The sequence below is a fragment of the Euprymna scolopes genome, chromosome 5 (assembly GCF_053919585.1).
Source record: "Euprymna scolopes isolate OS-2025 chromosome 5, ASM5391958v1, whole genome shotgun sequence".
Taxonomy (NCBI): Eukaryota; Metazoa; Mollusca; class Cephalopoda; order Sepiida; family Sepiolidae; genus Euprymna; species Euprymna scolopes.
Genome location: NC_136486.1, coordinates 109,837,402 through 109,851,587, shown reverse-complemented (window position 1 = coordinate 109,851,587; position 14,186 = coordinate 109,837,402). Strand labels below are relative to the sequence as shown.

General features: G+C 32.4%; 1 protein-coding gene across 1 annotated transcript in view; it reads left to right on the top strand.

Moving 5' to 3' along the window:
• LOC145276951 (protein Wnt-4-like) overlaps window positions 1-14,186 on the top strand; it is a 580,043-nt gene that overhangs the window by 553,118 nt on the left and 12,739 nt on the right. The window contains exon 3 of the mRNA XM_080128466.1: window positions 12,201-12,469. Within this exon, the coding sequence (XP_079984592.1) occupies window positions 12,201-12,469 (269 nt within the window). The remainder of the gene's footprint in view (window positions 1-12,200; window positions 12,470-14,186) is intronic.

The window sequence follows — 14,186 nt, the reverse complement described above, 5'->3', positions numbered from 1 at the left end:
AGATGCTGCACTCAAATCAATTGTCATTAGACAATGGTGGCGGACCTTTCTATACTACGGCAATTTTATTTATGCAGAATCCCCTTTTGAGTGGAGCTGGTTATATCCCACATTAAACCGACCTTGTGTCACATTTTGTTTCGTAGGAAATAACCCTACATGTATCTGCTTCTGGCGCGCATCTATTTCAGGAGTTGCTTCTTAGAGTCTTACGCCGTCAATATCTGCATTAGGGCAATGAAACTTAAACGATTTGCAATTTCCTCTGATCCATTTAGGCGGAATACAATAGGAGCACTACTTTTGGAATGCTCCTTGTATATCATGGAAAGTTTGTGAAGCAGCTAACGCTCCCAATGGAAGTCCGGGCTTTTCCACGTCTGATACGCTTAATCTCTAATATATTGTTGAAATGAGTGTATACTTTTGGCTATATATTTAATAGCAAACATTAGCGATCCCTCTTAGATAGTTTCTAGCAACGTTGTGGGCATATTTCAAATTTCTGAGCAAGCCACAACCAAAAAACAGTTTTTGTCATGTAAAGAAAGTCGGTTGTAACATCCTAATACTATGTCAAAATGTAGCTATGCATGCTAAATTGAATGCAGCAAGCGTCTTACCTACTTTTCAGGGCAGTCGTTCATTATTCACCGAAAAGATTTTATTAATGTAATTGAGATTGGGCGATTATATGTTTGTAACAAAAACTTTAAATATTATTTAAAAGACATATATATATATATATATATATATATATATATATATATATATATATATATATATATATATTTTAAATAATCATAGCCCCCCCCCGCCCCGCCTCCGAACCTAAGCGAACACCCAACAGGTCAAGACATACTTATCAAGAAATCATCTCACCAACGAGACGCAAAAAAAAACCTTAAACATTAAGACTCGAATTTTAAAGTAACCCCCCTCCATGTATCCCTATGCCCTCAGCCACACAAGAAATGAACTTCCCAGACCCTTCCCCACAACCACCTTAGGTCCTTAAACTCCAAAACTAAAACATAACCGACATACCAAGCACCCCCTCCCACCTTTCCACCTTGTTCCCTTCGTTTTTTTCCGCTCTTCTCGCACCCCTCCCCTGACATCATTCAACGAACATTTCTGTAAAAATCTGAGGATGCCACAGACGGCCAAAAAAACGGCAGGGTAGCTGAAACAATAATGTAACTTAACAGAAAGATACGGTAATAAAAAATAAAACGTATATATATATATATATATATATATATATATATATATATATATATATATATATATATATATACCGAAATTTGGGGTAATTGCGCCTACCAGCTAAAAGTGCTCTTTTGGCAACCACGCATATGAAGAGCACTGTTTTTTTTAGTAGGCGCAAGTACCCCTGGATTTGTCGCATTACCCCAAAGTACGGTATATATATATATATATATATATATACAATAGAACGCCGGTATACGGCATTAAAAATTAGTAACAAAATACAGTACAGTATATAATACACATGTTTATAATCAAATAACATTATTAATAACACTGTAAGGCAGGACAAATACCGTAACCAGAGGTCAGAAAAACACCGTATTCCATCTCGTAACCTGAAAAACCGTATCCGTGGACCACCATATCCCGAGGCTCTGTTGTACACGACATATATGTATATATATATATATATATAATATAATATAAAGCTGTGTGTGTGTGTGTGTGTGTGTGTGTGTGTGTGTGTGTGTTTGTGTGTGTGTGTGTGTGTGTGTGTGTTTGTGTGTGTGGTCACGAATAGGCTCCTATATGGTTGACTATTTTAAAAAACTGATTACATATAATGATAGAAGATGTATCGAGACCTAGGAATGGGTATGTTTGATCTGGCAGAAAAAATTGTGGGGTCTGCGTTCGTGCCTGGTCCACAATGTATGGAAATAAAAAATGAAAAAATTAAAAAACGTTTACAAGTGTTTTTTATATAGATGTACATAAGAATATTTTGATAAGTATGTTTTAACTTAAATAGGGATGGTATAATTAAATTGTGGGGTCTGCGTTCGCGCCTGGCCTCCATAGAATGGAAATAGGCACAAACTTTAATAAAGACTTTTCATATCTATCTGCGTAAGTATACTTTGATAATTATGTTTCAGTTTGAAGAAATATGGTATAATAAAATTATGGGGTGTTCGTTCGCACCTGCCACAAATATGTGTCACAAAGTTTAACAAGGTTTTTTTAATATAGATCCACAGAATATTATGATAAGTGTTTCAGTGTGAACAGGTATGGTATAATAAATTATGGCGTTTATCTATTTTATTTTTATTTCATCATATTTTGCTTTGGTTTTGATACCCCCAAATTCAACCCAAATTCACAACCCTTCCTTTTCATAACCTATCATACTTTCATAAATCAGAGTCCATTTTCTGTAGGCTGTTTTTTAACCCAATCAACAACGGGTACTTTTAATATATATATATATATATATATATATATATATATATATATATATATATATATATATATATATATATATATATAATCTGTGAGCAATTCCAGTTACAATGACATTTTCATGTTTCAAGATACCTATGCACGTTTCTTGTAGGTAGCGTGTTATTGGTTAATTTGGCGCCTTTTTTGTAAGCATTCATTTGTTTTTCAGTTTACGAAACCCTCCAGCAAGAGCGAGACTCGTCAAAAGTCGGCTCCAAGAAGAATGCTTTATCGAGAATGGAGCCGTAACTATTTCTTTATGTTTATATCGCCTAAATGTTTGGTGAAAAAGGACTTGAAATCTCTACAATCAGAGGCACCTTTTTATTGTGCCGAAAATATCCCAATTAGAGGATGGCATCATTTCAACATTTTCACCATGTTTATATCACCCAAATGTTTGAACTTTTCTCAATTCAATTAAAGTCCCAAGAGACTCGATTTAGGCCTACTTAAAGGCACCAGAACTCTTGCCGAGAGCACCATGAATTATCATGGATCCTTTTTGCAGGAAAACCACGCTACCACATAAACAAAGGGAGTTAAATATTGACTCCCAATTTGGGAGGAAAAACTGACCCACCGTTTTGCAAGGACTGTACCTGGACCAATAACCTTTCTTTGATGCTATAACTGAATAAAATTTGATTTTAAAGGTATGGTTTTGTAATTGTGGAATTATTTTTGCCTCTGCTAGGGAGTATTAAGTTTGTGAGATTAATTTCTCACAATATATATATATATATATATATATATATATATATATATATATATATATATATGTTTTTATTTGTTTTTGTTAGCGATACTTTCTTGAATGAATTCAAGTATTTATACGAAAGTGCATTTTTACCTAAATGCTTGTTGGGAATAATTTTCCCATTGACCAATCTGGTACCCCCTTAATGGGGAGCGGCATATATATTATTTTTAAAATATAATTATCCACTGACACGTGTTTCGTCGTCTACGACTCATCAGAGTGGCTGAATCTAGCGAGACTCAAAATCGGGACTCCATGATAAGAAGCCTAAACCTCTACCACGCGGCTGCCTCGCCTGACTACTAAATGTATCGCGTTTTTATGTAGATGTTTTTATTTGTTAGCGATAATTTCTTGAATGAATTCAAGTATTTATATGAAAGTTAATTTTTACCTAAATGCTTGTTGGGAATAATTTTCCAATTGACCAATCTGGTAACCCCTTATATATATATATATATATATATATATATATATATATATATATATATATATATATATATATATATATGAATGAGAATCAACAAATATTTTATTTATTCGAAGGTAAACGGATACATTTGGTCACTGTAAACAGTTATCTGTTTCAGTCGGTGAGACTTGATCAGGCGACCCTGAACCATTTGACGCTAAGAAAACATACATATTTTTCTTTAGCGTCGAATGGTTAAACGCCCCCTGATGAAGTCTACTTGACTGAAACAGATAGCTGTTTGTAGAGACCACATGTAACTGTTTACCTTCGAATAAATAAAAAAATGTTTTGCTCTTGTCATCGAGCACTATCTAACAACCTCGTTGAGTTCATTTGTTTGAATATCTCAAGGGTGGATATATATATGTATATATATATATATATATACATATATATATATATATATATATATATATATATATATATATATATATATATATATATATATATATAGGTAGGAGCTTAGTCCTGCTCACGGTCTTTTGCACTAAGATTTTGTATTCTTTATTTACATCATTTATTTGTTTATTTACTTCTTTTTATTGCATTCTTTCTCTTACGGTCCTGCCGCTAGTATGAAGTAAATTGCTATTTTTATTTGGGCCATTATTTATTCACACTTACATATTTATTTTTCTACTGAAAGTACAAATAATATCCCCTCTTTGTTTCTGCTCAACGGTCTTATTTTCCCTTTTTTCCCCATGTCATATAAACAATTTAATTGCAAACAAGTAAGATTCACCGAGTTTTATATACATACAATAATTAATTTCATTCTACGAATTAACTTCCTATAATCTAACTTGTCTCATGATGAACAACACAGTCTGAAGATTTTGCTCAAAATATTTCTAATTGCGATACTGTCACGTACATTCTGAATTTAGTGGAACTTTGATGCGTTCTTCCGCTCTTCACCGCGACAATTCCACAAGGTTTAAACATCTACAGAGTGAGCGAAGTTCCAATGCCGGTGGAGGAAAAAGGTAAAAGGGTGGAACTAGGTTCAAGGCGCTAACCCTTGGTGAAAACGAGCTGTCATCGCCCGTAATAAGGTATCTAATGATCTAGAAGGGTGCCTTAAGCCTTTACTTATAACGAAAGCAAGGATGACCCTTTCCCCGTTGACAGCAATTTCTTCATCCAGTTTTCTCTTATATATACACACACGAACGTAGACAGACATGCATGACCATATATATATATATATATATATATATATATATATATATATATATATATATATATTGATAGATATATACTGCATGCATATATATATGTGCGTATATATATATATATATATATATATATATATATATATATATATATATATGGATATCAATATATATGTGTGTATATATATATGCGTTTATTCATATAAATATATATATATACTATGTATATACGTTTGTATTTTAGACTTAAATAAACATATGCACACATGTAAATAAATACACGTTTATGTTTGTTTCTATGGATGTTTAGGTCGATGCGACCTCCGACCTTCTTCAGGCGTATCTAATCAAACTCTGGAATCATTCTGTTGAACTTAGGAATCTACACGGAATTTCCAACCGCAGCTTTCATTAAATCCACTGAGGTAGCATTCGCCGGCAGCCATGACTAGGTAGAAGTCCTAAGTGATTTGCAAGTATATTTCAAATGTCGCCTGCAATGGGATTGAAACTTCAACCCCCAGAACAGTATAATTTACAACTGAATTTTACCAAATAATTTATCTACTACGCCAAGGTTTCTTGCGAGTTCGACAAGATATACCATAAAAAATTCGAAGGTTACATCCACCGAAACTTTGTGAATATAACACTCGAGATAAGACATCCAAATAATATGAATTGCTTTCTTTCTTGTTTTAAATTTTAAAGTGCGAATGCGTGTGTGTGTGTGAGGACACGTCTCAACTTACACACTCAGCAAATTTTTTATCTGCACACTTGAAAGTTGGTATATAGGATAGTCGGACACGTGGAAAAGTTTTTCATCCGTATTCATCTGGAAAAATAGCTGCTAAGGAGTCAAATTGAAAAAGTGTTACGTGGGAGTAATCACATATTCATTTGTTTGTTAACTGTTTGACGAATGCACATGCGTGAATTGTTAACATAACATATTATTTATATTAGAAATAAATTTGAAATCACCCTTTAAAGGCCGTGCGACGCTAGTGTAGAGGTTAGCATATTTGAGGTTTTGGTTTCGATCTCAACTTGAGTATTTTTTTTTACTTATAAGAAGTGAACGATTTGGAAAAAAACATAATACTCGCCTGCACATATCTCAATTTCTGTATTAATCAAAATATAATATTTATGAGGCATGCTAGTATATATATATATATATATATATATATATATATATATTCACTGTGTGTGCCAGTTTCCATTTTTTCAAAGTACATCCTGCTTGAGAAGCATGTATATATATATATATATATATATATATATATATATATATATATATATATATATATATATATTTCTCCAATTTACAACATGGCAAGAAAGAAGAGAAAAAAAGAAAAAACACATACTGAGGATGGAGTTTAACTCCGAAATATATAAGGAAGAGTACATGAAGGCTAAAGCAATGCAGGAAACTGGTTGTTGTATTGGCTGGACATATGAACAAAGTGGACAAATGAAAGGTCTTATTGTTTTTGAATATTTTTTAAAACTTTGTATATCCATTTATTTTTCAGGATAATCATAATACAAATCAGTAAATATGAACTTACTGTTTAATATAACAGTGATAGTGGAGACCTTAATATTTCGAGAATCTCATCTTTTTTTCCAAAAGAAAAGGGGCCGAAGTATGTCCTTAAAAAAGAAAGAAATATTAAAATATCGTAAGGGGATGAGGAAACGGAACCGCTGTGAAGCAGAAAAGGGTTTATGAATGGGTTTCTGTTTATATTACTATCAGCATTTTAATTTATTTATTCATCTGCTTAATTTTAATTAATTTATTTATTCATCTGTTTTATTTTAATTAATTTATTTATTCATCTGTTTTATTTTAATTAATGTATGTATTCATCTGTTTAATTTTAATTAATTTATTTATTCATCTGTTTAATTTTAATTAATTTATTTATTCATCTGTTTAATTTTAATTAATTTATTTATTCATCTGTTTAATTTTAATTAATTTATTTATTCATCTGTTTAATTTTAATTAATTTATTTATTCATCGGTTTAATTTAAATTAATTTACTTATTCATCTGTTTTATTTTAATTAATTTATTTATTCATCTGTTAGTAAAATATATTTAAGCGTATTTTACGACCAGGCAATACACGACCACCCGACCAGTATATATATATATATATATATATATATATATATATATATATATATATATATACCACACACACACACACATATATATATATATATATTTATATGCACTAATTAATTTCTCTACCTACGTACCATGTCAGTCTATCATATTATTTTTTATTTATCTACTCTACAAAAATACCACTGACCAATAATATTCCCCCTTTGATACTCTTCTCTCCAAATAAACACATGTACACCGCCCACGCATATATATACTTATATAAATATAAGCGCATATATATATATATATGTATATATATATATATAATATATATATAATGTATATATATAATATATATATGTATATATATGTATATATATATATATATATATATATATATATATATATATATATATATATTCCATTTACTGCTCAGAAATAAGTACATTTCTATTTTTCTTGATAAAAACAGTAAAACAAACGACTAAAAGGGTTTGGAGGGGGAGAAAAGAAGCACTTGTTTCATCTTGTGTTTTGTTTACTCACGGCAATGGACGCAATCCGTTAAGAGACTAACAAACATATCAAATCGCCGAAAACTATTCGATTTATTTTCTAATTTTCTCGATGTCTGAAGCGACCAGCCGCTAGAGGGCGTGTTAGCTTAGTGCGCAGTCTGTCGTCACCACTGATTGGAGGTGGTAGGCAATGTAGTGTGGGAATGAGGTAGGGGCGGAAAGGGTCAGACAAGAAAAGAAGGTATCGTGTGTAGTGTTCCGTCCACTTCTCGCGGGAAACCATCTGTCCGCAAGGCGTCTATATACCACGTTTAATGGTCTAATTTCCTGCTTTCTCACTCGCTCCCTTTCTTTCTCCCTTTCAAACTCTCTTTCTTTCTGTTTCTCTCTCGGTCTTTATTTCTTTCGTTTTTTTTTCTCAATGCGCACAATCTCTCTGTAGAGAAATAGATTATTACTAGTATGAAAGGCTAATTGCATTTAGCCTGATGATTTCGTTGGAGAATGAAATGCGAACGACTAGTTCTAGCTCTATTGTATTTTTATATAGAATAGTTTTATACTATCTCTTTCTTTCTCTTTCTCGTTCTCTCTCTTTCTCTCTTTCTCTCTCTCTCTACACACACACACACACACACACACACACACACACACGTGGAAATACTATTTATTCACTTATATTTCCTTTTTATATATACCAATCCTTATTTAAGAAGCTCAATGTAATGACAGAGCATTTAATGAATGAATGACAAAAATCTATATTCCAAATTTCATGATGTTAATCATTTTACAATTTATTCCTTTAATTCAGTTGACACTTACAATTCTTGATGGATTGATTGTTGCTATTTCTACTGATGAGTTAAGGGCTAAATAGATTCACTGATTGATATAATAATTAAGTGATTGATTTTGTGCTACGAAACGGATAGTATCAAGAGGTGTAAGTGACAAATGAATTAAAGGAATAAATTGTAAGATGGTCAACATCATGAAATTTGGAATATAGATTTTTGTAATTCATTTAATATATATATATATATATATATATATATATATATATATATATATATATAGTCATCGACATACAGTCCTGTTTCGTTGTATCACAACTCATCAGTGCCGCTAGACTAGCACCTCTCCCAAAAACCGTCGTGTTGACAGTCAGCAGTTCTCACACTCGACCACAGAAGTTATGCCCGCAAATAATCTGTCCGAATGTCTATTTAAACAAACATCCGTCCACCACTTTTACAGTGCTCACACCGCCTGTTTGTAAACAAACAAACCGCGAGCTTAACTCTTTCTATCCCTCTCTGTTTAATTGAGAGAGAAAAGGAAAAAAGAGAGAGATCCTTTAAACTATCTCCCTTTTCCTTTCTATCATTCTCTTGCCATATCTATCTCACTCCTTTCCTTCAAGTATGAAAGACTAAATACATTTAGCCTGATGATTTCATCATGGAATGAGTCAGGGACGTTTGTATCTTTCTTACTTCTCATGAATATATTGAAACTATATATATTTATAAATAGAATGTTTTAAACTCTCTCTCTCTCACTATCACACACCCCCTCTCTCTTTCTCTCTCTCTCTCTCTCTCTCTCTCTCTCTCTCTCTCTCTCTATATATATATATATATATATATATATATATATATATATATTCAGAAAGCTTAGGAAAGATAGGTCATCAGCACCGTCGGTTCCAAACCTTATAATAGGGAACTGTTTTAGGTCCCCATGTTAAGCTCTCTTCCGCCGATCTATCTCATCTGTTTATAACCGAAAGTGGAAATGTACACATATGTTACAAGATCTCGTGCAAATCTCGTTTTCTTTTCAAACCTTAAATTTCAAATGATCAAATTAAAAAAAAATATTTTGGATGCAAAAAAAAAAAAAAAAACAGAAATGGAAAAGTAAAGGAAAAGAAAGAGAAAGAGAAAAGGGAAGAATTGGTAAATACTTAAATGGTTCTTTTATTAATAATTGTTATATATATATATATATATATATATATATATATATATATATATAACACAGACATATATATATGTGTGTGTGTGTGTGTGTGTGTGTGTGTGTGTGTGTGTGTGTGTGTGTGTTAAGTACATGTATCTCTTCCCTCTCACTCTTTGAGAGAAATAAACAGGAAAAGAGAGAGCATCATAAAAAATACCTCTCTGTTCCTCTCCTCTCTTTCTCTTTCCCAAACACACACACATATACAACATCTCTTAGTATCCCTGTTATTTACTTCCTTCACATACCAGGAAGATGTGTCACATGACCGGAAAGTAGTGAGAGTCACGCCAGGTTCCCTAAAGGAGAAGAAGTCTGACCTTTTAAAATTTACCTGGTCAGTCTCATCGGCATTCTCTGGTTGGGGTGCCCCAAGCAACAAACTTACTCCACCTCAAAGAGGACATTGGTGGGTGGACCTCCTCCTAGGTACTGCCCCGGACCAATTGTTAATTCCTCGCGGTAAAAGGCCCGCGAAATTGTTCAGTGCCCATCAATAACTTAACTGAGGGAGTACTAGTTCATATCATTGTCATCATATCACTATAAAGCTTAATGATATTGAAAGTTTGATTGCAGTATTCGATTCCTCGCGTCCAAAAAACACATAGATCATCAAAATATCATTACTTTGACAATATTTGGTGCAAATACCCAATATGAAGTAGTGATTTCAAAAGTTTGAAAAATATAACTTGAATGTCATCAGCCAGAACAGAATCCAGAGCATATTGTTCTCCAGCCTTATTCGTTAACGTCTGACCATGAATCTATACGCATACAAAACCAAAAATAACGTTGTTTAATATAGTTGCGCATGCGTAGAAGTAACACGTTTAGTCGACTTACATATGCCAAATTAATTTTTTTTTTAATGTTAACTCCTTATTATTTCTACGAGCTAAAATCAAATCGAATTTACTCCAGACCCAATCTCTCTATATATAATATTTTAAGCCTGTAGACCAAAAATTGCCGGAGAAGTTTGGTAGAGACTTATCGTCACACAGACAGACAAGGTTATATATATATATATATATATATATATATATATATATATATATATATATATTCGTGTTAATCGAAAAAAAATCGGAACATTTGGGGGTATCATAAAATAATAAATATTTATTGGTTTTAAAATACCGGTAAAGCTAAAATCGAAAGCTCATCCTCCACAGGTGCACTTTTTTACGTTTAGGAAAATATTTGCATATCTAACATGTGTTTTTACGGAAATCATGGAAAATAATAATCCTATAGTAATATATTTGGAGATTTATAAAGAATCAGAATCGGAATTTTAGCACGGAATCGGCAATTGTATCGGAATCGTGACAAATATTAGAATAATCCCATCACACACACACACCACACACACACACACACACACACACACACACACACACACACACACATATATATATATAATCCGCGTTTTGTATTTACAAAATATTGGAATAATCCCATCACACACACACACACACACCACACACACACACACACACATACACACACACACACACACATATATATATATATATATATATATATATATATATATATATATATATATATATATATATATATATATATATAATCCGCGTTTTGTATTTACAAAATTTTAGTTAAGGTTTTCCCTTTTCAACCTTATATAATTAAATTCTCTTGGAAAATTGAAGACTCTTGAGAAACAAGTCTATTTCTATTTAATAATTTTAGTCAAGGCTTTTTTTTCTTTTTCTCATCATTATATAAATGAATTCTCTTTTGTAATTATAAACTTTTTAGAAGTCTGATTATGTAGGTGTTAAGTTTGTGATAGGTTAAAGTTAATTTTTTTTCCGAGAATTTAAACTGCATTCTTTATTTTTATTTTTACATTTTTTTTATTCAAAGCATCTTTAGACTTTATATATTGGTATAAAACTTATTCTTCTAAAATCCGTATTCCTTAAATAACCACTAAAAGTAGAGCCGGGTGTTTTAATGCTAACTAAAAAAGCATAACTATAAAATTATATTGGGAGATCCCACATCAATTTATCTGGTTACCCCTTTTACCCTTGGCAATGATATAATCCCATAGATTGGTTTTAATATAAAAAAGGTAATGTTTTTGACTGATGCTATCGGAGATATTCTTAGCCTGATGATGTCATTTTCCCTAGCAGGGTGGTCACTGAAACATATTTGCATATGTGTAGCCAGTAGTTTTCATATTCAACATATTTATATATATATATATATATATATATATATATATATATATATAGATAGATAGATAGATATATAGATAGATAGATAGATAGATAGATCAGTTTCGACGGTAATTCTTGGCCTGAAGACGTAATCCCCCAACGCGGGTGATTACAGAAACATGTATGCACATATGTAGCCATTAATGTTTGTATAAATAAATTTAATATATATATGTGTGTGTGTGTTCGCGCGCGCGCGTTAGCGTGTGTGTGTGTGTGTGTGTGTGTGTGTGTGTGTGTGTGTAACTTCCAAATGCTTTTATGTTTTAATTAATTTTCAAACTGTCATCGTTTATGTGATTATTATTCATCCTCTTTTGTTCTTTCTGTTCATCTTTCAGATACTCGTGAAACAGCCTACCTTTATGCCATCTTCTCTGCAGGTATCATGTACAGTGTGGCGCGGGGTTGTGCCAAGGGTGAACTTGATAACTGCGGTTGCGATCGGAAAATAAGGGTCAACGAACCGACCGACGACTTTGAGTGGGGCGGTTGTTCGGACAACGTCCGCTACGGCAATAAATTCTCCCGGGATTTTGTAGACACCGGGGAGAAGAAAGAACTGCCGATCGGTCTTATGAACCTCTGGAATAACGAAGCTGGGAGGAAGGTAGGAATATTTTCATTCATTTTTATACACACACATACACATACACTTACACATAGACATACACACACACGTCATATATTCATTCTATAAGGAAGTACTATGAATTTTGTTCGAATATTTATTGTCTAAATTTAATACTAAGATGTAATATCTAATAGAACTATAATGTATTTGTGGGTTCGATCCTTGTAAAAGTCAAGCAATACTGATAACTACTAGTTGGCAAGAAACGCGCTTACATGGGTACTATTTCTATGCGTATAAAATATTACATGTAGACATGTATGTATGTCATTCAAACACTACTGTGTTTGAATATATGTTCAAGCGTTAGTTTTACTCATTCAGAACTGGTTTAACGCTTCACCGCTCACTCATTTTGCAACCAAATTCCAAACAATTTTTACAGTTCATGAGTCACTTTCTCAGCTATATTTTGAAAACAAAAATTCAATTTTCGTTCAGTTAAACAAAAGTTATAACAAAACTACTTGTGTTCAAAAATTCTTAGAACCTGTATGGAACGGAGAGCCGGCTTATTTTTTTGATTGGTTATTCATTATCATAGCAAACAAATCTATTACACGACTTCAAATTGGCTGGGAAGATAATAACGTAACAGAATATTAAAAAAAAAAAAAAAAAAAAACTGTCGCTAATAATTCATCGCTGTCTCGATCTGTCGCTAATAATTCCCAGGTAAAAAGTAAAACCAAAAGAGAGAAAATTTTATTTCAAAGCAAACCTGGAAAAATCATGGATTACATAGAAAAATGCGAGCATGAAAAGTAATATGGTTAAGATTTAAACATGTAAAAGTAAAACGACTAATTGTTATATATATATATATATATATATATATATATATATAGAGAGAGAGAGAGAGAGAGAGAGAGAGAGAAAATGGTAATTAGTAAAATCTGAAAACAGTGCTCAATAATATTGCAGAGCTAATATACATTTTTTATTACCGTTTTCTCTGCTTAGTTACGCGTGTTTTGGTTATCGAATTATATTAACAATCCAGTAACTTCACCAGAATTCACAGAAAGTAAAGTCTGATGAAGTTACTAGATCGTTGATGCGATTCTGTAAACGAAACATGTATAACTAGGTAGATAAAACGGTAACATATATATATATATATATAGTAATCCACATACAATATTGTTTCGCAGCTCATCAGTGCAATTACCTCAAGCCAGGATCGAAACCCGATCGCCCAAACGACATTATATATTAAGTTAGATAAGTGTATTTCTTCATATCTATATATCTACAATCAAGGGAATCTCTTAAACTGGGATCTCACTCGAGACGAAATCCTCTACCGGTACAAGAGTCAAATACTCCTGAAGATAGAGTATTCTTGCCACATCTTGGATGGAGCTCCTAATATCATCATTTTCCTGCATTGACAGAGTACAGAATCGTATTCGAAGTTAAGTGGGTGAGGACCTCTTCATCATCGTATTTCCTCTCACAGAAGAGACGTTGCGAGTCTATCTCTGATCTACCGATACTTTTATGTTAAGTGCTCTACTGAGCTCTAATCTGTGATCCCATTCCTAAAATGTTCGCAACAAATACTCGCCTAGCTGAAACAGCTGCCAACAACTTTCCTCACTCCCTATCTATGGCCAAATCTGGACGAAATTTCTGTGGATCACAATGCCATGTGTCTGCTTCCCGACTCACTATAACGTGGCCACTTTAA